This window comes from Mastomys coucha, unplaced genomic scaffold (genome assembly GCF_008632895.1).
Source record: "Mastomys coucha isolate ucsf_1 unplaced genomic scaffold, UCSF_Mcou_1 pScaffold15, whole genome shotgun sequence".
NCBI classification, from domain to species: domain Eukaryota; kingdom Metazoa; phylum Chordata; class Mammalia; order Rodentia; family Muridae; genus Mastomys; species Mastomys coucha.
In genome coordinates, this window is record NW_022196897.1 from 105,508,641 (window position 1) to 105,535,447 (window position 26,807).

General features: G+C 44.2%; 1 protein-coding gene across 3 annotated transcripts in view; it reads right to left on the minus strand.

Moving 5' to 3' along the window:
• Window positions 1–26,807, minus strand: part of Vps39 (VPS39 subunit of HOPS complex) — a 38,518-nt gene that overhangs the window by 9,504 nt on the left and 2,207 nt on the right. Inside the window, exons 2-13 of one of the 3 annotated variants that reach the window (XM_031371596.1) lie at window positions 25,948–26,013; window positions 22,495–22,527; window positions 21,962–22,026; window positions 21,064–21,106; window positions 19,705–19,799; window positions 18,799–18,897; window positions 18,132–18,224; window positions 15,279–15,462; window positions 12,337–12,457; window positions 12,117–12,237; window positions 6,785–6,914; window positions 1,893–2,035 (exon numbers count right to left, since the gene is read on the minus strand). In XM_031371596.1, coding sequence (XP_031227456.1) covers window positions 1,893–2,035; window positions 6,785–6,914; window positions 12,117–12,237; window positions 12,337–12,457; window positions 15,279–15,462; window positions 18,132–18,224; window positions 18,799–18,897; window positions 19,705–19,799; window positions 21,064–21,106; window positions 21,962–22,026; window positions 22,495–22,527; window positions 25,948–26,013 — 1,193 coding nt within the window. The remainder of the gene's footprint in view (window positions 1–1,892; window positions 2,036–6,784; window positions 6,915–12,116; window positions 12,238–12,336; window positions 12,458–15,278; window positions 15,463–18,131; window positions 18,225–18,798; window positions 18,898–19,704; window positions 19,800–21,063; window positions 21,107–21,961; window positions 22,027–22,494; window positions 22,528–25,947; window positions 26,014–26,807) is intronic. The other 2 variants (XM_031371597.1, XM_031371598.1) reach the window with 2 other exon arrangements.

A 26,807-nucleotide genomic window follows, 5' to 3' on the forward strand; every position in this document is an offset into this window, starting at 1 on the left:
AAAAATCAATAAAAACGTAATCTTCATGTACTTCTCTTTGGTAAAATGCCCATGGTCTCATTTGGCAAAACATTGGTGCTCCTTAATGCCATGGATCCTAAAGGTTACTGAGGACCAGGGAAGAAAGTGCTCTGTTTCCTAAAGCTGAAATGGCAGAAGCAAAAGGCCACAGGCATCTAGAAATACGATATAGTAAAGACAGGAACTGTCTTTACTTGTCCCAGGGCTCCAAAGTGTGCACAATGAGACAAGCCTGTGCGCTCCTTGAAGGCTGCCAGTCATAGCCTGGAACGTGGAGCTCAAAGTCAAGGGCTCACAAGGCTGAGATGTCTGATCAGGCCAGCTGACATTCACTGACCCTGAAGCAGCAGTGAAATGCAGCATTACAATTTTCCCAGGGATGCTTTTCAGAGCCTACAGGGATACCTGGAACAACAGCTATAAAGTCTCTGACCTAAATGTGTTCACAGGAAATAAACAGAAACTATTTGTAACAAATTGTGAGTTAGGAAGCTTTAAGGGGGACTGGGAATACAATTCAGTTGGTGGGTACCGTCGGCAAGACACACCCCCATCACATACACTGGGAGTAGAGGTATACACATGTCCGTTCCCAGCACTTAGGAAATGAAGGATTAGAAGTTTAAGGTCACCCTTAGCTACATAGGGAGTTCAAGGACAGCCTGGGCTACATGAGACCCTATTTCATAAAACTGAAGTTTTATGGACAGGTAAGTTGTAGTGCTGACTTTGAACTTTTATATTATCTGTCCATAAAAAAATAAAATCAGACCATAAAATATAGAAAACTAATTATTGACAAGGAAGGACTTTCCAAATATATGGTAAACTTCAAACTGTAAACTGTAAAACAGAAAATATACTTTGATTTTCATTTGTAATAAAGAAATTAATAAAAAACACAACAGGCAAGAGAGATGGCTCAGTGGTAAGAGCACTAGCTCTCCTTCAGAGGGCGTGGGTTCGATTCCCAGCACATGGCAGCTCACATCTATCTGCCTGTAGCTCCTGTTCCAGAGGGTGTGATGCTCTTCTCTCCTCTGCTAAAGCATGTGCTACACTGACACACATGTCAACAAAACAGCCATACACATAGCATAAATCCTAACTCAGATACAGGCTAGTTCATGAATACATATAAGAAACTAAGCAAACAGTGCTAAGCATTGGTGACTAAGCTAAGTATTGGCTTATACTTTTTGTTTGTTTGTTTTAGAGAAAGGGTTTCAGTGTGTAGCTCTGATGGTCCAGAGTTCACTATGTAGATCAGGCTGGTCTTGAACTCACAGAGATCTGCCTGCCTCTGCCTCCCAAGTGCTGGGATTAAAGGTTTGTGCCGCTGTAGCCCTTTGTTTTATATTTTCTATGTTTCCTAAACTACAGGCATCTCCCCCATAATTATGTATTGCATGAAAAAGTTCATAACAATCAAAATTTACCCCTTTTAGGCCATATAATAACTGTGAATATGCTTCCTGATAGGAAGATTTGGTTTAAACAAACAAATAACAAACAGCCCCGCCCTTAACCAAGAAGCTATGGATAGCAGTTGGCTTCTACAAGAGTTTGTCAGTTAAAGATTTCTTAAAGGTGTGGCTCCAAAGGATGGTCCCACACCTAGAAGTATAGAGAGAGCAAAAATTGGAGTTTTGGGTTTTGTTTTTTTTTTAAAGGACACAAAATTAGGAGGAGGTTTGGAAAGAGTTAAGGTAAAAATGATCAAAATACATTGCATGAAACTCTCAAAGAATTCATACAGATAACAAAGTCAACGGTACTATTAAGTGAATAGACTCATGGACCACCTAGGGCCCTGTCGCTGCCGTAGCGAGGCAGAGGTTCCCTCCCGCGGGCCTGTGTGTTGGGCCTACCTGTGTCAGGTAGTCAATGAGAGCTAAGTGAGCCTTCTCCAGCTCAGCACCAGAGAGTGTGGGCAGCGGGTTGGGGTACTGCAGTTGCTTCCTGTAGTCCGTGGGCAGTAGGTCGGGGTACAAGCCCATCACGTGGGTGGGATCTGTAAGAAAGGAAAGCATGTGTCCTTAGGAAAGGAACCCAGGATTTTAAGGACAAAATATGACATGACTGTATGAGAGCAAAGTAAATCCCAGACTGATGGTTTGTTGTTTCTTTTTTGTTTGTTTGTTTGTTTTGAGACAGAGTCTGTGTAACCCTAGCTGGTCTGGGCCTTATTACATAAACAAGGCTGGCCTCAGATTTGTGGCAATCCTGCCTCTGCCTCCCAAATGCTACAACTACAGGAAAACATAAGCATGCCTGGATTACCCATCACCCCAGGGAATGAGTCTAAGTTCAGAAAAACTTAGTAAGTGACCTAGTTATGATCTGAACACTGTACATAAAATGTCACAAAAATGGCATCACTCGCAGACACACAGGATTAGGACTACTTAACAACTGTCTGAAAGAAGCAGACTTTTTAAAATTTGCATGGAAAAACTGATATTTAAGTGAAAAAGACCAATAAACTTGTGCATGCACACTGACACACAAAGAGTAATTTTTTAAAGTGATAAATATTTAATGTAATGAAATATATTAATGGTCAACACAATTACTAAAAATGCAACGTTAAAGAAGTTTTTTCTTGGGCTGGCGAGATGGCTCAGCGGGTAAGAGCACTGACTGCTCTTCCGAATGTCCTGAGTTTGGATCCTAGCAACCACATGGTGGCTCACAACCACCTGTGATGAGATCTGATGCCTTCTTCTGGTGTATCTGAAGACAGCTACAGTGTATTACACCGGAGCGAGCAGGGCCATCCTGAGTTCAACTTCTAGAAGCCACATGATGGCTCACGGCCATCTGTACAGCTACAATGTACTCATACACATAAAATAAATAAATAAATCTTTAAAAAAAAAGTTTTTTCTTTTTACCCTTAGTATATCCCTTTGGTATATACTAAGTCACAGTGTGTATGAAAGAGTCACATTGTTTATAACTTCAATTTTGGAAACAATATGTAAGTCCTTCAACGGCAGAATAAAGTATGTTTACTTCAGCTGATGAGTGTTATGATAAAATACACACTGTAATTATAAAGTATGTGACATGATCACAATTCTGTTAAAAATGTGTACATGTGAAAAACATCTGTATGAAGAGGAATAAAATGAGTGGTAAACTTGGATCAAGATTTCTTAAAAGATCTTTCTCACATTCATAAAACATTTGTGCCCACAATCTATGCTTTGTTTTCCTTTAGGAAATGTCATCTCAGGAGGTAGAAGAAGGCAGACCTCAGTGAGTTTGAGGCTAGCCTGGTCAACAGAGTAAGATCCAGGACAGCCAGGGCTACACAGAGAAATCCTATCTTGAAAAACCAAACAAAAAAGAGAAGAGAAGAGGAGAGGAGAGAGAAGAGAAGAGAAAAGAAAAGAAAAGATGTCAGAGCAGGGAAGGCCACTTCTCCCATAATGGACACAAGTCCTTGGCAAGCTGAAGACTTGGAAGGCAAGTCTTCCTGGGAGGCTCCCAGAACCTACTTAACCCCATGTCACAGTATCTGAACCACCTAAGGCCCTGATCCTTAGGATCAGAATCTGTCAAAGCACTGAGAAGAATGGGCAACTCATAGGAGCAGCTGGCAGCGCTCCACGGAGCCTCCACCAAAGCACGTGCTCAGGATGTAGGCAGCTATGGAGAAGTGTAACTGAACACTCGGCCTCCATCTGTCTCCTGCACCTACAGCCACGTCCATTAACATTCTTCTGGACACCTATGATGGGAGGCTGCCCATGATGTGGGGCAGCTCAAGGCTTCAAGTCCCAAGCTCCAACTCTAGCACTGCAAAATTAAAAGGCCTTGCAATGTCACCTTATGACTATCAAACGCTAAGCTCCTTTGTGGTCATCAAGGTTCCTTGAAATCTAGCTCCAATATATTCTTCTGGCATGATCTACTACACACCACCAAATCGTGCACTGGGCTCAGGGGAAAGTGGAGACAGGATGGGAATGTGTCTCCATGGTTCCTTCACACTCCAGTTTCCTTTTCACTCTTCAGAGCCTAGCCCACCTCTTCTTTCTTACGTTTGCTTGGTTGTTGAGATAGGGTCTCAAACTACGTGTCAGGCTTGCCTAGAATTTACTATGTAGTCCAGGACGGCTTTGTACAATCCTACTATCTGAACTTCCCAGGTGCCAAGCTAACACACAGGTTGAATCACCATGTCTGACCTTCCTGCTCCTGGAGAACTCTTATCACCACACACAGAGCCCCAAGGGTGTAACTGAGTGGCTTCACATGCAAGGGCTTTGTGTACTTGTGATATAATGTATTATCCTAGACACCCCAGCACTAAGGGCAGAGCTGGCACTGCCAACACTTAGGAGAGGGTTCTGAGTCCATGCATGTGCCTCACATACAAAACACTACACACACAAAACCAAGGATACAGACACAGGACAACAAGGAAACAATATCTCTCATTCAGAGAAAGGATGCCAGGCAGTTTACCCACACTGCTGGCTGGCCAGCGCACTCTTTCCACTTCATGTATATGTGCTGGCTGCTCCCTCAGCCTAGAGTATTCTTCTCTGGACCCTGGCATGGCTCATGGAGCCACCTTCTGTGCCCCCTCTGTAGAGATGCCTATTTCATATTCAAATGCAATCCAGACCCCTCAGGACATGGGACTGTGGTGGCAAGGAGCTTGTCAGTAGGACATAGGAGAGAGTGTCAGGGAGCAAACACAGACATTTGGACTCAAACTATGCAGCACTGGGGGTAGAGGGTCCTGGGTTTGTGGACAAGATACTTTAGCCACGTGAGACTGTTGCCTGCCATGGGTCTTCCTTCCCATGCTGCTATATGGCTTCCTCACCTGTGCTGGGCTGCCATCTCTAGCATGGCATTCCAGACTCATCTGAGTTTGCCTACTATGAATTAGCTTATGTGTAGACAACAGTCATACTGGTCTCCCAGATCACTAATGTTTCGAAATTACAGAGAGCAATCTGGCTCACAACTACAAATGAACACTTTAACCATACCAGACCCCAAAGAAACAAAAAACCCCCTACAAAGGCTACTTTAATGCAAACAGCAGCTGGTTAGCAGCTTCAAGGACACATTTTCTGCTGAGTTAAGCCACCTGGGAAAGCTGCCAGTACAGATGCAGTTAATACCAAACACAGAAGGCTTCTGTCTCCATGCCTCAGTACTGGGATTACATACAATCGTATACCATTGCCTGGGCCCCTGTGGACTGATCTCAGGTTCATATGCTTGTAATGGCCATCTCCTGAAATCTGACTGAGACATTTCTCTAGCCCCACTTCCCTCCTCAACAGCAACCTGCTTCTGTTTGGTGAGTTCCTTCTTGCAAACTGTATTTGTGGCTGGAGGACTACCTTAGCTTTCAGATTCAGAAGGCCAACCCTCCTTCTCTACACTAACACAGGCTGGGAATGGGGCCATGACCTCATCCTGGTGATCAGATCCCTAGACCCTGAGAAGTTATAGGAAGCTGAGGGGCAGTGTGGTGCATGTCCATCCCACACAGTCCTTGTACATATCCCCTTCCTCAAGAGGAGTCTGCTTTCCCTTGTCTTAAACCTGTAATGACCTTGTAAATCAACAGCATACAGAAGGCATTGTAGTTACAGAAGGCACTGAGGTGTCTACCGGGTATTCCAGATTACATCTCTGGGAAAAGCCAGCTGTTGTGCACGGCACTTGATCAGCTCCGTGAAGACTCACTTGGGTGGACTGAGGACCCAGGACTCAAACAGCACCAACTTGTCAGCCATGACAGTCAGCTGCCTTGGAAAAGGTCTGTCTAACTGAAGAGCTTTGGTGCTAGCAACTGGTAAGTTAGCAGGGAGTGACTTCTTCAGGGGATGAAGTACCATGGAGACAGTAGGGGCAACAGCTAAGGAAGCGGTTATGTTGAAGTAAGGTCACCCAACCTGTTGCAGCTAGAAATGAATTTTGGTCCACCTTCCTGCTTTGAAGGCCTCCAGAGATCCCTTTGGTACCACAAAAGATTGACCCAAAGTCGGGCGGTGGCAATGGTTGCACACATCTTTAATCCCAGCACTAGAGACGCAGAGGCAGAGATAGAGGCAGGGAGATCTCAGTGAGTTTGAGGCAAGCATCTAAAGAGCAAGCTCCAGGATAGTCAGGGCTACACAGAGAAATGCTGTCTTGAAAAACAAAACAAAACAGAAGTTGACCTATCAATTTTATGGGTCCCTGTAACCCCCCACCTAATGATTCACTCAACCCTGTTCAATTGATCAGATTCTAGTAAATTACTCAGAACTCATCTCCACTATTCATAACCAAGAACCCAAGTTACTGGCCAAGGACAAATATGGGGAGAAGGTAAGAGGAGGAAGGAGAGATAACAAAAGGGTGTGGAAGAGAGTCAAATGGATGTAGTAACAGCAGCAGACACATGGTGCAGCACTCTGCGCTGTTCACCTCACATAACCTTCATAGGATGCTCCAGGGGAGCACCATTGGTACGCTTCTTTTACGAGCATGATTTGTAGAGGAGAAAATGGAAGCAGGGAGGCCAGTGTTTTGCATGAACTCTGGCAGGCTGGACTACTTACTCTCCCAATGCCGTCACCTAACCAAGGCAACGCACAGAAGGAGGGGCTTATCTGGCTTACAGTTCCAGAGGGATAGGTCTGTCATGCAGGGGAAGTGCAGCAACAAAGAGCAGACATGGCGGGTCGAGCAGAAGCTGAGGTCTCATATCTTCAAACCCAAAGCCACACCTGCTTGTTACCTGTGCCAAGTTTAGCAAAGACCTGCATGGACTCATCAAAGCGCTTCTGGCAGAAGAGGTTGAAGGCATACAAGTTCTTAATGTGATGGATTTGCTGCTGCTTTTCACTGTCTGAGTCATCTTTCATCTCCTAAGAAAAGACACAAGAAATAAAAGCTCATTCACTCTCAAATATTTGCTTTGCCCATTCCAGGTGATGAGCCACCCTAGAAAGTAGAGGTGCTACAATATACAAGGGCACCATCCACCCGTGCAGACCGCCTGACAATCTTCTCCTAGTAAAACTTTTACTTCTTCAAACAACTACACTAAAATGTGGTTATGTAATTAAGACAATATTTAATTTTATTTATGTAGGTGTTTTATTTGCATATATGTCTGTGCACCACATGTGTGCAGCACCCATGGAGACCGGAAGAGAGCATCAGATTACCCTGGAACTGGAGTTACAGATAGTTGTGAGCTGTCACGTGACTGCTAGTAATCCAGCTTAAGTCCTCTGCAAGTGCAGCCAATGCTCTTAACCTACGAGCCATCTCTCCAGCCCCTTAGTTACATAACTTTAAAAAATTATTTTACTTTATGAGTGTTTGCTTACATGCATGAGTGTACACCACACACGTGCCTGGTGCCTCTAAGTGCAGGACAGGGTGCCTGGCAATCTTCTCCCACACTATTAAGTAAGTGTGCAATGAAAATTCACCGGGGCTTCCACAAAGTGCCTAATTAGTGCCTTGAAATCTATTAAGGCCATGACAAGGAAAAAGGAAGACACTGCACAGCCTAGAGGTTATATGCTAATTAAATGAACATAAGTGCCATATTTGATCCTGGTTTCCAAATAAAAGGGCATTAATGGAAAGCTGGCCAAATCTTATCACCCCTTTAATTCCTGCACTTGGGAGGCAGAGGCAATGGGATCTTTGTGAGTTCAAGGCCAACCTGGTCTACATAGTCTGTAAGAAGGAACCAAACTGAAGCCTTCTTTGAATAGTTTCCATTTTCAATAGGGATTAAATAAACTAAGTTCCCAAGACCTCCCTGGGTAACCTATCCTGGTTGGAAAGTTGAGACAAGAATGCTAGGCAATGCACCCTGCTGCAGTTGAATACACCAGTCAATGAGGACAGGAAGTGTACCACAAAGGGAAATGCAGCACATAGGAAAGTCCTCCATCCTGGATCCTGATGGATGCGGAAATGTAACTGTAACTTGGTCCAGATGTTTAACCTTTTCAGGCTTATAAGCACCGTAACAATCTGGCTTGGGGTTGCAGCTCAGCTCCTGAGTCTGTATCCCTGATCAATCATTAGCAGCTTGATTACAATAAATTTTTCTTTTCTGCATTGACTTGATGTTTGAATTGTGCTGGATCTGAGTGGACCCCATAACAGAGAATTCTAGGATAGCAAGGACTACATTGAGAAAATCTGTCTTAAAAGAGAAGAGAAGAGAAGAGACGAGAAGAGAAGAAAAGAGGAAGAGAAGAGAGGAGAAGAGAAGGAAGGGAAAAGGAAAGAACTCCACATGTGCGTCCAAACACACACACCCCCACACATATATATGTACATACACACAAATTTTAATTAGATTAACACATAAATAAAATCCTTCTCAGTTTCTTTCTTCCTCTCTCGCCTCTCCTCTCCTTCCCTCCCTCCCCTCCCATCACCCTAGTCCACAGTTGTCAGCACACAGCTGTACCTCACTGTCCACAGCTGTCAGCACACAGCTGTACCTTGCTGTGCATGGAAGGCTTTCTGCAGCTGGCTCTGTCCTCTTTTCAAGCTTACTCTCAGATATTATGACACACCTTCTGCTCAAGTCAGTGTAACTCCAAATATCCTAGAGATTGTTTTCACTTTTCTCTCTTTTCCATATTTATGTGTGTGTGCACGTGCATGTGTGACTGGGTGGCATGTGCATGCATGTTTGTGTGTGTGTGTGTGTGTTACTAGGCTGAAGCAGGGAATCATCTTCAATCACTTTTCCACCTTACTCAGTTAGTCAGGGTCTCTCAGTCAAACCCAGAGCTGGCTGATAGGGATAGTCATGCTAGCCAGTTTGCTCTGGGGATGATCTGTCTCCACTTTCTAAGGCTGAAATTATAGCCAGGCCATCCCATCATTTCACTTGGGCAAATGTCACACGTATGGTATGCAGACATGCAGACATGTAGGCAAAGCACTTAGATATGCAAAAACCTAAATTGTTCTTTTAAAAAAAAAGCAATTTAAGAAAGAAGACAAAACATTGGGGCTGGAGAGATGGCTCAGTCTTAATTAAGTACTAAGATGTCTTTAAGATGGCTCCAGTATTTAAGGACCTGAATTCAGAGCCCCAACACTCCAATAAGATGCTGACCAGGTATGAAACTTGAATCCCTGTGTTGAGAAGAGTATCCCTAGGCCAGGCAGTTTAGCCAAACTGGTTATCTCCATGCTCAAAAAGTAAGGTAGGATGTGATTGAGCCACCTAACATCATCACCTTCTGTCACATGCTCATGCATGTATCCACACACGCACACACGCCCAAGATGAATAGAGAATGCTGATAAAAACATGAAGAAATGCTGAATCTCACTAGCTGCCAGAGGAATGCAAATTAAAACTACATCAAGATTCCAGTTTAGCCTAGTCCAAATGGCAGTCAGAATTCGAATGAGAAGCAACAGGCTCAGGCAAGGGAGAACAAGAGGGAGACTATGCACTGCTGGTAGGAATGTCCACAAGTCCAGCGCTATGGAAAGCAGAGTGGAGAATGCAGAGAAGCTTAGCATGCATCTTCCATATGACTCGCTTTAGCATTCGTGCGTGAGGAGGGAGTCAGGTCCACTTGCACACCAGTGTTGATAGCAGCACCATTCCCGACAACTACCTTACAGAATCACCCTGGATGTCTGGCACAGAGGAAGGGAAAGGGAAAGTGCATGTGTACACACTAGGATGTTGGGTTCAGCCATAAATAAGAACACAGTTCTGTTGTTTTCAGGAAAGTGAAGACAACTGGAAATAATACATTGAGTTATGTCAGCCTCAGAAAGATAAATATACCTTTCTACCTCATTTGAGGTTCCTAGGTTTTTTTATTATTATTTACTTATTTTACATATGTGAATACATTGTAGCTGTCTTCAGACACACCAGAAGAGGGCATCTGATCTCATTACACACAGTTGTGAGCCACCATGTGGGTGTTGGGAATTGAACTTGGGACTTCTGGAAGAACAATCAGTGCTCTTAACCACTGAGCCATCTCTCCAGCCCCTAGTTCCTAGATTTTTTTACAGATACATAAAATCTACTCCTACCCTTCCTCGGTTTGTGTGTGTATATGTGTGTGTATATGTGTATACATGTGCACACACACACACACACACACACACAAACATTAAAGTAGAAGTAAAATTGTCTGGAGGAGAAAAGGGACCAGGGGAAGGGAAGGGGGAGAAAAGGCAGGATAGAGAGAAGGGGAAATAGGGGCTGGTGAGATGGCTCAGCGGGTAAGAGCACCAACTGCTCTTCAGAAGGTCATGAGTTCAAATCCCAGCAACCACATGGTGGCTCACAACCACCCGTAATGAGTTCTGACTCCCTCTTCTGGTGCGTCTGAAGACAGCTACAATGTACTTACATATAATAAATGAGAGAAGGGGAAATATATTTAACATACAATATATATATGTAAAAGGCTTGAAAAAATTAGCAGCTTAAAGTGGGACTTCTAATTTAACTACAAAATTTACATATGCAAAATAAAAGCTGCACTTAAAACAGCCAGCACGGGCTGGAGAAATAACTCAGTCATAAAGTGCTTGATCTTTAAGTCATAAAGAGTTTGATCCCTAAATCCATATAAAAAGCAAAGCCGAGAGACACTGCACACAACTTCTGTACTGGGTAGGCAGAGAGAAGAGGCTCCCTAGGGCTCGGTAGCTAGCCAGCTTAGCCTAACTGATGAGCCCCAGGTCCCATTAAGACACTCTGCAGAGGTGAGTGGGGAGAGGAAGGGATGGGACAAGGTAGATGGCTGTCCAGAGGCATAACACCTGAGGCTAGCCTCTAGCCTCCAGATGTGTACACACCAGTGATGTGCACCAGTACACACACATGTACACACACACAAAAGCAGTCCCATAAGTAACTAAAAGTGATTGTTACTTTTCCTTTAGAGACAGTTTACAGGAATCAAGCTGATTATTACCATCACCAAGACCTCTTTAGATAAGCACTGTTCTAGTTTAGGCTCAGAGACTTAAGGTCATTTTTGGAAATCAAATCTACTCTTTGCAGAAACTAAAAAATATCATATAAACCACATGTGTCAGGGTGTGCCTGTAGTCCAGCACTTGGAGGATGAGGCAGGAAGACTGCCACAGGATTGAGACTGGCATGGGCTACAGAGACTTGTCTCAAAAATTACACAGGGGGAAAATCACTAGCAATGCAAGAGTAAATGGAACAAGACACACTGCTGCCTTGCTGGGAACAACAATCCACATGAACACAAAGGAGAGTGGCTGCAAAGATCTGAATGTGGTTTGTGTCTCCCAATAGATTCCCAATAGGGTTGGGAATTTACTTCCTAGGAGGCAATACCGAGAAGTAGGGTGGCTTTCAAGAAGCAGGGCATATGGAAGGTTTCCACGTCGTTAGGGACAAAGGGAAAGGCTGTTATGAAAGGAGCCCTGGCCGCTCTTGTCTGCTCATGGTGGGCATGACTGCATGCCTTTGTACTCCTGTTCATTCTGGGTGGTATCAAAGCCAAGAGTGGCCCTTGTCATGGAGCCTGCACTATGCCATTTGGACTCTGGATCTTGGAAAATGTAAGGTAAATAAACATTCCTTTTCCTAAGTTGTCTGTTGTGACAGACTAGCCCAGTGGCCACAGTAGACAGAAGGCTGCAGTTGTGCAATGTAAGGGTCAACGTAACAAGAGAGGCGATTCCAGAGATTGAGGAAGGCTTACATATGCCAAAGGAATTTACTGATGAAAGAACTGAGGGCCCTCTAGTGGTTCCATTCAATCAGACAGTATTACGACATTTGTTAATGTATGCACTGTCTTTAATTGTTCCAAACCATTTAATTATTTTATTCTTTCATTACTTTCTAGAAGACACCATTATAACTGATATTCACTCTACACTTGAACACGATTGATATTTGAAGGTGGACTGAAACCCTGAATCAATCCCTCCTGGCTTACTCTTCATTTATATAAACGTAGATCTAAATACAGTCTAAACACCAATCTCTAGACAATGCTCAGCTGCTTAAAAAAATGCTAAGGGAAGCAGTCTGCTTCCCAAATCTAAGGAACAAGACTCACCGCTAGCTGCAGAGCCAATTCAAACTGCTTGTCCTGGAGAAGCTGTTGGATTTGGGTTGCCATGGGGACAGGAATGAGTCTCCAAACAAAATGATTGCTGGCCACATAGATAATGTTTGATCTGGAGAAGGAAGAATATTGGTAAGTAGGCACGGGATTTACAATGATACAGGGAGCTGGGAACAACACAGCAGCCACAGTGAAAAGAGAAATCCCTTACCCCCCTGATGTAATGAAGCGAGGCCTTTGCAACTCAATGCTCTGGACCAGAAGCCTTGGTTCGAGTGTTCGGATCTCCACGTATCGTGGCAATACTGCAATGATGTATGGAGGCTGGTGCTCTGCAAGAGAGGACATGCTGAGCTGGAGTGCTAGTTGAGGGCTTTGGGTTAAGGATGAGCTTGGATTTAGTTGCTTGCACAAAACTGATATAAATGGATCTCAAAAAAAAAAAAAAATCCTCAAGTCGAGCACTACAACAGGGGGATTCTTCACTGTAATTCAGCACTGAAGAAAGACTATTGTTTGCTTGAGTGATATCAAAAGACTTCTCTTACATAGCAGAGCTATACTGTGCTTTTAACATAGCAGGACCAACTCCCACGATGACCCTTTAAAAGTTTCCTGTGCTCCCTTCCCATCTGTCACAGAGCCAGGTCAGTCTGGTGCAGCTGTCCTGCCAACACAGCAGCAGGAGAGTCGGGCTACAGAACTGCTCTGCACTCTCCCAGAGAGGGAAGGAGAAAGGCAGTTTCTTTTTCCCTCTCCTTCCACTTGCTAAGGTTTCTGCTTGAGATTGTCAGAAATTCCACTTGATGGTTGATACAGCTGGAATGTTCCTGTCTTTTCTAACACTCACACACTCGACACTGAATCCCCAGTGCACTGGGGTTGGGAGGCAAGGCCTAATGAAAGGTTGGAGACCATAAGTATGTGCTACCATGACTATACCTCAACTTCCTGAAAAGAATGCCTTTTATGCCCACCCTTTCCTTTCTGTACTCTGTAACAGGAAGGGGACAGCCTAGCTTAGGGTGTGAAGCAGAGATTCCATAGAAATGCTAAGCTCAGTATGAAAAATACCTAAAATCCTTGCCTTCCTCTGGGAAGCTGTGTGGTAAAGGAGATTTAACATGAGTTGAGCAACAGAAAAATGTATCTTTGAAGATACATAAAAACTTAGAACCTCCAAGATGGAATAAAGACCAGCTTATTTTATACTGATTGAAAATAAATTTACTGCTTTAAATTTACTACCTTAACCCAACTGCAAAACCTTATAAATACAGGCTCTGCAGGTGTGGCTCCATCAAGGGTACTGTCGACAAAAACAGTTCCCATCTCAAATGGAGTAAGAGAGAGTTTATCCTGGAGCCAGATAGAAATGACTATGGCCTAGGAACATGTATTCAAGTTTCCCTAAATACTATGCATATGGTTACCCGATTATTAGTTATAGAACAAAAGAAATAATGAATAACGTTATCTTTGATTCGGGAGCCACAGGAAGCAGATTACAGCAAAGCTGTGAAAGTGCTACAGACGTTAGATGCTATCTGATGACATTCTTAGCTTTCAGATTGGTGAAAGCTAGTGGTTTGCTAAGAATACACTGTAGAATTGCTGTTTTAAAAGGTTTGGCTTTTTAAAAGAGAATTATCTATTTATTATACTATCTATCTATCTATCTATCTATCTATCTACCTACCTACCTACCTACCTACCTACCTACCTACCTACCTACCTACCTACCTATTCATTATGTATTCTGCCTGAATGTATGCTTGCATGCCAGAAGAGGGCACCAGATCTCACTATAGGTTATGAGCTACCAAGTGGTTCCTGGGAATGGAACTTAGGACCTCTGGAAGAGCAACCAATGCTCTTAACCTCTGAGTCATCTCTCTAGCCCTAAAAGGTTTTGTTTTGTTTATGTCTGTCTGTATGTCTGTCTGTCTGTCTGTCTCCCTCTGTGTGTGTGTGTGTGTGTGTGTGTCAATGGAAAGCCAAGGAGGGTGCTAGATCCTCTGGAGCTGAATTTTCAGACAGCTGTAACCCACTGGACTTGAGTACTGGGAACCAAACTCTGATCCCCTCAAAGAGCAGCAAGTGTTCTTCACACTGAACCCTCTCTCCAGCCCCCAAACAATGCTTTATCAAGCAGTTCTACCTAAAACCCTACCAGCCTTCTGGTCCATCCCATGGGCCTCTGACAGCTGGCCTCCCTAATTCCTGCATACTTCAGACTGCCTGCTAGCTGGTCAGCTCTGCACATCCTCTCAGTCACAGCTAGCTTGCCTTCTGCATTTCATTCAGTTTTCACCCTGTTCTGTCCACCCAGGGTATAAAGGAACTGTTCCTCAGATCATATCCCAAACTCCCTGTCTTACCTATGCAGGGCATCATCTTCATGACCAAGTAAACAATCAAATTTCCCTCTCTGTGAACTACTGAATTCTAACACAACCATGTGTGTCTTGTTTCTTCATCTGAAATGCAACCCTTTTCTCACAAGCTATAGTCTCTTAGTATAGAAAGCACTAACCATGTTTGTGTTTCTATGCAAAGAAAATGCAGCAAGGATGTCACATGCTTCCAGAAAATACTACTGCAGAGGAAAGGGAGCCTAAGACAGGCTTAGAAAACTCCACCTTGAAGAGAGCCTGCCCTTCTAAATTGTACAGGGATGATTAATGACTTTCCCAATGTAGATTGTCTGGGAAAGGAACTAATAAGTACCACTAACAGGAAGGTGAAAGAAAAGAAACAAAGCGTAGACAGCCACTTCCTGAAATACACTGTCTTGTATATTCCTCCCTTTCTGAAGCAAAACTCAACTTCCAGAAAACTCCAGATTGTTCTATCTGTAATGTCCCTAAAAGTGTTTACTTAAAAGAATGGGAACTTAGCCAGGTGGTGCTGGTACACACCTTTAATCCCAGCACTCAGGAAACAGAGGCAAGCAGATATCTGGGTTCAAGGCCAGCTTGGTCTACAGAGTGAGTTCCAAAACAGCTAAGGCTACACAGAGAAACAAAATGGGGGGAGGGTGGCAGGGTGAGTAGAGGAAGGTAAGCAGTCTGCTAGAGCCATGATAGAACTAATTCTGCAGGGATGACACCCACCCCACCCAAACGACAAAGCAAGCTCTGCTGGCCTTACCCATGGCCACTGGGATGTCTGTCCAGTTCAGGGCGCATTTCTGAGTGCAGATGCCTTCCTCGTTGAGCACCACAGTCAGGTCATCCTGACCCACCGCTACTTTCCCATCTGCCAGAGGGGCAACTAAGGGCTCCAGCTGCTTTCCTGTTGGGAAGAGCTCTTTGATGGACCCCTTTCCATCCACCTGCAGGACGACATGAGAGTCACCAAGCAGTCCCCAGACAGATGCATGAATCCACATAAAACCCACACCAGAGAAGCTAATAATGTTCCTTGTTTGATGTGAACATAGTATTTGTTATGACAATCTTTACCACAGTGTAAAATGGAGAAAAGCATCTGCCTGGCGCCTATCGATGCTAGGGGCTATAATACAGAACACTGCAGCTGGAAGAAATGCAAAGTGATGCAGACAGTTTATATGGGAACTTTTTGTAAAGCTAACACAACATGCCATAGGAGCTAGCAACACCACTCCAGGGTTGTCCAGAGAAATAAAATTTACACTTATACAAACCACTAAATACAAATGTTTATAGCAGCTTTACTCAGCACTGCTAAAAATGGGGAACACGTGTTTCCATCAGCTGACAGGTGAATAAACAAACTCCAGTCCACTCATGTCACAAATCCCACTCATCTGTGAAAAACAGCAATCACTGATAGACAAACACAGACAAATCTCAAATGGACTGTGCGAAGCAGACATCTCCATTTGATACAACTGTTTATATGACATTCTACAAAAAACCAAAACTTAGGAGACAAAAGAACCCATCCTTGGTGGTGGAGGTTTGGGAGGTAGATGGGAGGCAGTGGGAAGGAATGTGAGAGGTAACAGAGTTGCTTTGAATTGTTACTGTGGAATTAGTTACATAACCCTAGATATCTGTCAAATCCCACCCAGAATTATACTACAAAAAGAACAGAATTTAATGCATGCCAAGGCCTTTTTTGTTTGTTTGTTTGTTTGTTTTTGTTTTTCAAGACAGGGTTTCTCTGTATAGCCTTGGCTGTCCTGGAACTCACTCTGTAGACCAGGCTGGCCTCAAACTCAGAAATCCGCCCTCCTATGCCTTCTGAGTGCTGGGATTAAAGGCATGTGCCATTGCTGTCTGGCACATGCCAGGGTCTTAAAGCAAGATTTGCCATCCTCAAAAAATGAATGCTTAAGACAGAAAAGGGGGCTGATGATGTAGCTCAGTGGTGGTGATATGGTGTGACAGAAGCAGCCACAAGAATCACAGAGGCCTGCTCCAGCCTCAGGCCCTGCCACACTCCACAGACCCCTGATCCAGCCTCAGGCCCTACCACACTCCACAGACCCCTGATCCAGCCTCAGGCCCTGCCACACTCCACAGACCCCTGATCCAGCCTCAGGCCCCACCACACTCCACAGACCCCTGATCCAGCCTCAGGCCCTGCCACACTCCACAGACCCCTACTCCAGCCTCAGGCCCCGCCACACTCCACAGACCCCTGATCCAGCCTCAGGCCCTGCCACACTCCACAGACCCCTGATCCAGCCTCAGGCCCTGCCACACTCCACAGACCCCTCTTAGCACTGTTAGTATCTTGTCAGCTGAGAGCAGTGACTCCTTCAGGACTTTGACCCTGAATACTAGCAATAGTAAAATATCCCCAAACTAAATACATGGAGTGAAATAGCAAAGAGATAAACAATGAAGAGCTAACACCATGGGAGCAAGGAGAACGGTTCTAGAACTGCCAAGTCTAGATTAGCAGACTAGGGCAAGGAGATTTAGATTACTCAACAAAGTAAGGAACATTCTATCTTTTCTACCTACAGTGTGCAACTGAGAAGGGGAAGGACAATGTTGTGCTATTCACCACTCTGTATTAGAAAAAAATAATGATCAAAACAATTTGCACAGCAAGATATGTTTTTAATGTGTATGGGTGTTTTGCCTGTGTCTGTGTACCATTTGGGGTGCCTGGTGCCCATGGAGGCCAGAAGGCGGCATCAGATCCCCTGGAACTGGAGTTATAGCCAGTGTTTGGTCATCATGTGGGTGCATGTGGAAGGGTGGTCATCACCTGGGTTCCCTAGAAGAGAAGTCAGTGCTCTCAACCACTGAGCCATCTCCAGCCTCCAGCAAGGTATTATTTTTTAAAAGGCAAGGTAGAAGCCCATATACTAAAAGGCAAAGAGTTAGTGTTTTCTTTTCTTTTTGAGGTGCTGGGGAATCAAACAGAAGTTTCCACCCTTCACCTGCACAGACTGTTTCTGATTTGGGTGGGGCATCTGAATGATCTATGTGCTTCCTCTATTTCCTTAACGATATTTTCTATAGTATACTTACTCAACTTCTGAAATTGGTGGAAAAACTGAAAACAAATACAGTCAGAGATTTTGAACTTGAAAGCTAACACTAAAACTCATATGTAACTCCTGAGCAGCTCGATCTGTCACACATAGGGAAAAGAGTATGACACTCGGGCAGATGGACAAGCAGTAGCCCTAATGACCGGTCCAAGTCATCAGGTACTGTGGGTAAGAATGCAGAGAACTGAGAGTTGATTCTATTTGGCCTCAGTTACATGAACACCTGACTTGTGGAAATATTAAATGCACTCAAGTGTACACACACACACACACACTCAAGTGTACATACACACACACTCAAGTGTACACACACACACACACACACACACACACACACACACAGAGCTATGCAAACAAACAGGAACCCTGTTATATACAAAGTTCTACTTAAGGACTTAAGGAGGTCTCCAGGCCTGTGGTTGAAAAGTGATGACCAATTGCCAAGGTAAACTCATGGTTACTTGCCCAAGGCAAGCTGATGAGAGCAGCAAGAACAGAAGGCTTACCCTGATCAGGTAGTAGTCTCTCTTGAAGCCAACGCAGATAGAATTTTCACACCATGCCATGGACTTGGGCACATCGGGCACACTAAAGTCTCCCTGGATAAAGAGAATATGAGTTCAATTGAAAAGATGTTAAAACAGGGTGGGATGGGATTCATGTTTTCTGTTATACTATCTCCATTCTGCAAAATATCCTACACCCACACTTGAGCACAATTCTTGAAGAACTGTATAAATAAAATACAAATCAGGTCTGGGCTCAGTTCTAGCACTTGGGAGGCAAAGGCAGGCAGATTTCTGTGAGTTCAAGGTCAGCCTGGTCTATATATCAAGTTCCAGGAAATCCAGAGCTACATAGAGATCCTGTCTCAAAACAATAACAAAAGAAAACCAACCAATCAATAAACAATATGAGTCACCCTAATAAAAATATAAATCACCTAGGAACTGGAAAAAGTGCAGGAAAGGCTCCCTTAGGAGAGATAAGATAAAGCAGTGTGCAGGAATGTTGTGGAATTATGGGCATGAATAAGCAAGTCCCAGGACTCTGCATCAGTTTCTGTCTGGGGAGAACCTCAAGCAAGGTTTAACTAGATCTAAACAGGAGGCTCTAGGCTAGCTACAGTGCCAGCTCCCACCCTGCCTGCACAGCAGGCCAGGTGGACTTTACCTGCAGTTCGTGGAATTCTCTGTCCTTCCAGAAGTACAGCTGTAGCTTCTTCCTCACCGCCACACACATCCGCAAAACCTCCTCACCCGTCTCAGTGTGCTGAGGAGAGACACCGGAGCCAATGAGGATTCGATGACTCCATGGCACAGAGGCAAGTGGACTGGTGAGTCTCAATCCAACTTGAATGCAAATCTGCAAATCCCCTGCATCTTAAAGCCCCACTGCCAAAGCTGGGTGGAGGAGCACTACTCTGTCAAATACTTAGACACATCTGGTTCAGGATTACTTCTCCACACGAATATTCCCAATTCAGATACAAAACCCAGAGTAGATTCCCCATTCTACAGCTGTGCTCTCTTTCCCAGCTGCCTTTTCCTTCAGACCCACTTGTAATTCTTAGGAAGAACTGGGAAAAGAAATCCCCCCACCCCAAGCACAGAGCAATACGGAGTGGAAGGGAGCCGCCAAAGCTAACAGTGATCCCAGCTGAGAAAAGGCTGGGGAGTCCACCAGAAGGATAACCAGCTGGCAGAAACAAGATGTCTATTTTGAACAATGAAAACTCCCTAATGACAAAGACCATGGCAATCTACTGAGAACAAGTCAACTTAACATCACGAACAAGTTCATAATACATTCTGTTTAAGGTCTTGCTTTCCTACTAATGTTTGTCTGACAACCATCTTTCCCTCTGGCTAGTCCCCTTCTGACACACAGACACCTGGCATTTTAATTAGCACATGGGGAATGCAAATCTTGCATCTTGTACCTCATCTAATAAGATCCAAAGCAAAGTACTCTCTCTGAAGGCTGTGGGTTTGGATGTCAGAGTTGTTCTTCCATGGAGTGGTGGGAACATGGTGAGGCTGGAGTCATAAAGCCCAGGCTCCCCTCAAGCACACTCACCTGGAGGTCACAAGTGAACAGTGATGCTCCCTTGGCCTTTGAAACTGTAGTGATTTGTTGAAATGTCAGTAAGTCATGGACATAAATGTTGTTTTCTGTTTGGGAGGAAGTACAATGTCACTAAGCCAGTCTCTAATACAGTCTCTAAGCTAAAACCAAAAGAAGTAACTGTGCAACATCTACAAGGAGAGAACTGTTGATCCTGGGTGAGGATGCCCCTCTAATTTCACTAACAACAACGTACTCCGGACTCTCATCAGTACATCTTCTGACCCAGGTGCTCTGTCCCTTACGACTCTGCACTGACTTCAGTAAAGGAGCACTCGTTTCAGCCCTCTGCATTTGTCCTTCTCAGATATGGAAACACATCAGCAGATTCACTCAGGAAATAACTTTCTGAGCTACATATGCTAGGAAGTTCCAATAAGAAAAAAGAAATTCTCTCTAGATTTTGTATAAACCATGGCAAGGATTTCTGCTTAAGCAAGACTAACAAATTGCAGTGGTCTCCCTTGAACCACTCAGATCTGAGTCACCAGTCAGTGCCCAAATCAGGAGAACACCAAACCCTGTATTACTCTCGTACTCATATAACCTTTGATAAAGCTTAATTTGGCATAGTAAGAGATTAAAAACTAACAATACAAAAATTGTAACCCAATAGCACCAGCCCGGGAGTGCAGTCTCTCAGAATATCTTACTACTAGCCTTCTTTCATTCACAGCTGACCACAGGTCACCAAAACTGGGCAGAAGGACTACTGGGACATCGGAAGGAGAGCTGCTTCCTACGGTGAAGGTTTAGTGCACAACTGTTTAACTGTAGACCCAGGAACTAAGGCTAAAGTGATTCTGCTATTTAAGCCTCTGGCTAAACAGCACAGGGCCTGAGGTAAGTTTCTAGTCTTCAGCCTCTGTGGCCGACTTGTACAGAACTACAGCTCTGCAAGCCAGGGCTCTAACAATTCTGGCCCTGTCTGCCTCTTGCATAATAGCGGCCATTCTTCACCATACGTCCTAAGTCAGGCCACAAGGAACACCTGCTGCCACATGATGATCTTGCTTAAGTTGTTCCTTGTTGGTCAGGGAACTTCTGCCTACTTCTCTCTTCCTGTGGGAAGTTCGTCAGCCCTTCCCACTCCTCAGATCCCACAAGGCTGTCACCATATGCATCACCACTTTCTTTCTGAGTTTTGGCATGATGATCACTGAATAGAGAGTCTTGAAGAACAGAGTTCAAGTCCACGGCAATTGCTGCCTGCACTACCCATATGCCCTGCTGGATCTGGTTAGAAGACGCCAGCTCAGTGTAAACTACTATTGAATTAACAGGAAACACAAATGTAGCCCTTTTTCTTACCTAACAAGCTGACTAGAATCTTAAACTGGGAAACCACGTGGATCTAGAAAAATAGAAAATTATTAGACTCAAACATTTCTGCTAAGTCATAACAAAAGTTCACTTAAAAAGAAGACTAAATTAGACTAAAGGTCTGTACTGGTTACAGACACCTGAATCATTTTTATGTGTAACCATGGTTTCTGCTTGTGACCGAGATTCAGGTACTTGACCATGGGCAGAATTCCCTATATAAAGGAGTAGAGAGGGGCTGGAGAGATGACTCAGCGGTAAGAGCACTGACTACTCTTCTGAAGGTCCTGAGTTCAAATCCCAGCAACCACATGGTGGCTTACAACCATCCGTAATGAGATCTGATGCCCTCTTCTGGTGTGTCTGAAGACAGCTACAGTGTACTTACATATAATAATAAATCTTGAAAAAAAAAAAAAGGAGTAAAGAGAACATTACCAAGTTCTAGCTTTGGCTAGGACTTCAGTGTATTCCCCAAGAGCTGATGCATTTGTTGGGAGCCTGGCTCTGCTGTTGATATTAGGAGTAAGGCCTGGTGGGAAGTCTGTAGGTCACTGGGGATACCTAATTAACCAAGTGAGTTAGTGCTCATAAAACTTTTCAGTTAAGTTCTCAAGAGAGGTAAGGCTGTTAGAACAGGCCAAGTCTCTTTCAGAACCATTTTTGGCTTTCTGTTTGACAATGTGACCTTTCCTTGTTGCATGTGTCCTGTCATAAGCCTTCACCATGGCTGAGATGCTGCCAGCACCACATTGTGAGCTTAGTCAGTCTCTTCTTCCTAAAGTAGCCTGCTTCAGTTATTGTGTTACAGTACCAAAACCAGACTAACATAGCAGGGCCTCACAGAAGCCAAACCATTCTTATAGCAATGCTCAGAGCCACTTACCTGCTGGATCTTTTTGGAGAAGTTCTTATTGGACTTCTCTAGTGTTACCTCAAACCTGTTACAACCTATGGAAAAACAAACAAACTTCTGTAGTCCCAAACACAGAGATACATCTAAAACAAGAAAAATGTGGCATCATATGCACTTCTGATAAATCAAACACCCAAAAGACTACAAGTCAGAGGTCTAAACAGGCAGCCGTCTTCACTGAACACTGCAGGTGGCTTTCAACTCCAATGTTACAGCAGAGGGTCTCAAGCACCTTTGGCATCAGCAGAAAAGATCACACAATGTTTCCTGATGCAGCGAGGTACTGGAGTCTGAAGATATTACCCTATAAAATACCTCGGCCAAGTACTTCACAAGAAGAGGGTAAAGCGTGGTAGTCAAACATGAGAGCCCAAGCCCTGAGACCCAGCACAAAGTCTACTTGCACCTAGAACTACCCCCCAGCAGCAACACATCCTACACCATGAGGACAGAGCAAACAGTACCATCTCCAAGCTAGTGCAGGGGAATGCATCTACACTTACTGCCACTTTCAGGTGAGGCTACATCTGCAGGCACTGTTACAAAAAAGCGGAAGACAGTCAACACCATAAAAACATGAGAGCCCAGTCTTGCTGGGGAAACACACTTAGCTGCAGAAGTTACTGACCAAAATGAGAGCAATGATAAAATGATAAGAGCTACTACGAGGCAGAGCGAGACACAAAGTGCTGGGTTGATTTCACCTGTATTTCATTTCATCTCACAACTAACCCCAAAGAGCTGGTGTTTCTATTCCATATTTTCTAAGAAAAGGCCTTACTCTGTAGCCTGAGGTGGGAGGGGTGTAGATTCTACTATATGGCCTAAGCTGTCCTTGAACTCACTGCAATCTTCCTGCCTCAGCCTCCTGAATGTGGGAATTATAGCATGAACTGCCACATGAGTTTTCACATTTTCCTAATATTATTTTAATACTGGGGGCAGGAACACATATGTCATGGCAAAGGACAACTTTGTGGAGTCGGTTCTCTCCTTCTCCCCTTACACAGGTTCCAGGGATTGAATTGGGTCATCAGCCAAGCACTTCACTCACTGGACCATCTTGCTGGCCCCTCATTGGTTGGTTGGTTTGTCTTTGAGACAGTCTCATTGGATCTGTGAAACAAGGCCTTGTTATATAGTCTAGGGTGGCCTGCACCTCTTGTCCTCTGTTTCAGCCTTCAAAGATGTTGGGATAACAAGTATGTGGCACTATGGCATATTCCAAATTATATTTGAGGTGTCTGATGGAACAGCTAGTGCTTGACAAACATATATATATAGCTGGAAAAGGACAATATTCTGTTTTTTTCAAGAAACTGTATCTTTATTGTTAATATACCAAAACTTGATAAAGGGTGTTTCTCCAAATGGGAACTCAACCTCAGACATACTTTGAACCTTTATGCACTAACATCTGGAAAAATAGTTTCACCAAGTCACAAAATTTCCAAATAATAGCATATTCCATTCTAGAATATTTAACATCACACTCATTACTATCACCCCCAACCTCAATGGAAAAATCTTTAAGGATTCTCAGGGTCTCCAGAGCTTGGTCAGGCCTGGATCTTGTGCTTCAGAGAGGCTGTGATCCAGAGCCATGTGCTCATTGGCCATTCCAGTTGTGTACTGTGGAGTTTGAGGTTACTCTATGTCAAGGGGAAGCTAGAAGACGAGTTCCCTATGTGTCTGGACTTTTGTGGAGAGGGACCCTCCAGGTTCTTTCAAATGACAGTAGATGGGAAGTTGGTTCACTATAAGAAGAGGGGTGGTAGCTATCCAGGTGCCTGAGCAGGTTCCAGAAGGTGGTGATGGCCATTATAGCAACTCTAGTTCAGTGCTAGAGAGCCTGAAAGCAGAACCCTGAGATCTCTTGGCCACCCCTCTTGGCGACTGCCTTGTGACAGGAAGGAGTGAGATGTCTCCCTGACACGTGTTTCCTGGATGTTCCTGTGGCTGCCTGTGGTCATGCCTCTTCTGAGGCACATCTGCCTAGAATCACCTTTGCACCACCCACCCATCCTTCTGCTTCCCTCTTCCTCTTCCCAAATGCCCCATGCCGCCATCTGCCTCCTGCTTCAGTTTCCCTCTCAAATGGAAGCTGCAAGTGTGTAGCACAGGAGAGCCTTTGTAACAGCACTAGCTATGGTTTCTTTTCTTTTCTTTTTTTTTAAGATTTATTTATTTATTTTGTGTGTATGAGTACACTGTAGCTGTACAGATGGCCATGAGCCATCATGTGGCTGCTGGGAACTGAACTCAGGATGGCCCCGCTTGCTCCGGCTTAATACACTGTAGCTGTCTTCAGACGCACCAGAAGAGGGCGTCAGATCTCATTACGGGTGGTCGAGAGCCACCATGCAGTTGCTGGGATTTGAACTCAGGACCTTCGGAAGAGCAGTCAGTGCCCTTACTCACTGAGCCATCTCGCCAGCCCCCTAGCTATGGTTTCTAGTCAGACAAATGCTGGGTGAGTTAAAAAATAATTTAAGGTCTGAGAAGGCAGGGAGCTTGTGGGGGAGGCATTGACTGGCTACAATTCTCATTTTCTGTTGAAAGCTCTAGCTTTATAACTCATGGCCAATCCTGACAGACTGCCAATTGTGTTCCTTTGAAGTGACTTCATTAAAAAACAAACAAAACCAAACCCCACATATAGCCAGGCATAGTGACACACACCTTTAATCCCAGCATTTGAGAGGCAGAGGCAGATATATCTTTGTGAGTTTGAGGCCAACTTGGTCTACAAAGTGAGCTCAGAACAGCAAGGACCCATAGAAAGACCCTGCCTCAAAAACAAACAAAACAAAACAAAAACAAAAATCAAAGCAAAATACAAGAAAATTTTACTCAAGATCCCAAGGGGTCTGAAAATCTAGTCTTTTGGGCAAAACTTAATAATCTATGAAAAAAAAAATTAGCCAGTGCATCTCATACCTCATACATTTTCCTGAGATAGCCATGGGCCTGCATACCTGAAACTATGTAGTCCAGGCTAGTCTTGAATTTGCAGCAATCCTCCTGCCTCAACTTTCTACATGCTGCAACTAGAGGCATGAAAGACTGTTTTACTCTTAACCTAAGTTACTAAGGAAATAGAGAGTAGATTGAAAATGATGTACTTGCTGGGGCTGGAGAGATGGCTCATGGTTAAGAGCACTTGCTACTCTTGCAGAGGGCTGGAATTTACTTCTCAGCACCCATGTCTGCTGGCTGACAACCACCTACAACTCCAGCTCTAGGTGATCAGGTATATATGTATGTATACAAAATCAGACACACATGGAGACACCGCCCCCCAAACACACACTGACAAGGCTGCATGACACATGCTGCAGTCAGGCGCTCTCGCTCTCCAGCCTCCCAAACATCTTGTTTCCATAAGGAAAAGTACAGACATAAAACCAAAAACAGAATGTATCTCAAATACTTTAGTTATTATTTTACATTATTACCAACAAAGTCACAGTAAGAACTTTCATTTTCAAAGGCTTTTCAAGCCTACTATTGCTTTATGTGCTTCCAATAACTTTGTCAAAGTTTACAAATGACAATGCAAGTATCAGAAAGGTCTCAGTAGTCACATAGCTGAGAAGTAAAGCTGGGGACAAACCCAGATCCACTCTTCCTAGCCTATCCTCATAAGTTAATGCAATCCACATCAACAGCCACTGTTCTCTTTGCCTACCACTATATAGCATTTGTACAGGATTTTATACAGGATTCTTATTCCCATCAGAATAAGAATAAGAATTTCTTATTAGGTAGTGAATCACCTCACCAAGAAGGAGGCTGGTATTCAGCTCTCCCTCCTAGTCACCCCTTTATGGCCTGGTGGGAGGGAATCTGGCTTTGCACCCACACACTAGCTAACTAGTTAAAGCTTTCATTCGCTTCTCGAGCCAGCTGGTGCTCTGGCTGGTGCTCGGGCTGGTGCTCGGGCTGGCACTCACCGACATCCTTCCGGATCCTGTAGAGAAGAAGATGCCCTTGCTTGGTCCCAACAAGAAGCCATTCCTCTAGAAAAGAGCCCAAAGAAAGGTAATCAGCTTTTGTTCAGGCCCGCTTCTTTAACCTGGATGTCTGAGGAGGAATTGTGGGGCTCAGTATTAGGGCATCTCCTAGTGTGAGACATATAAACCCTGTGTTAAATTCCCACAGTGGGGGGGGGGGGAAGAAGGAGGAAGAAGAAAGATATAAAGATCTCAGAAAATGAAACAATTGGAAAATACTATTTTGCCAGACATGGTAGTTTGTACCTATAAGCCCAGCACTGAGACCACAAGGGCAGGAGGACTTCAGTGATTTTAAGTCCGTTTAAGTTTCTGTGAGTTTAAGTACCAGCCTAGGCTGCCAAGCAAGGCTATTTTAGGCTAGAGCTATTGGCAGAGAAGAAATGTCCCTGGCTTTATTGTTGAAAATTAAGTTTAGGGGGACAGGGGCAGGGGGTGTGGCTTGCCTTTTACTACTTGGTGGGTTCTTCTCTCTTCCACCCTTTCAACCCACTAAACTAGGAGGAGAGAAAAAGGATAGAAAGGAAAGGAAGGTGACCTTATTGACAGGCGGCATCCTGCTGATTAGGGGCATCCTGCTGAGTGTGGCATTGAGTTCCTTGAGGCAAGTTTGATCTTTGCTTTCAAGAAATCTAATTTCTTCTTTCTTTGCTTGTAACTACTACTTAACAAACCAAGACAGAAAGCAATCAACCACCAAAAACAATCCACCCCACCTCTTGGGGACCTAGTATTTATATATCCTCTGAAAAGACCCCAGAATTCCAAAGGTCACACAATTGCAGAACCAAAGGCAAAAT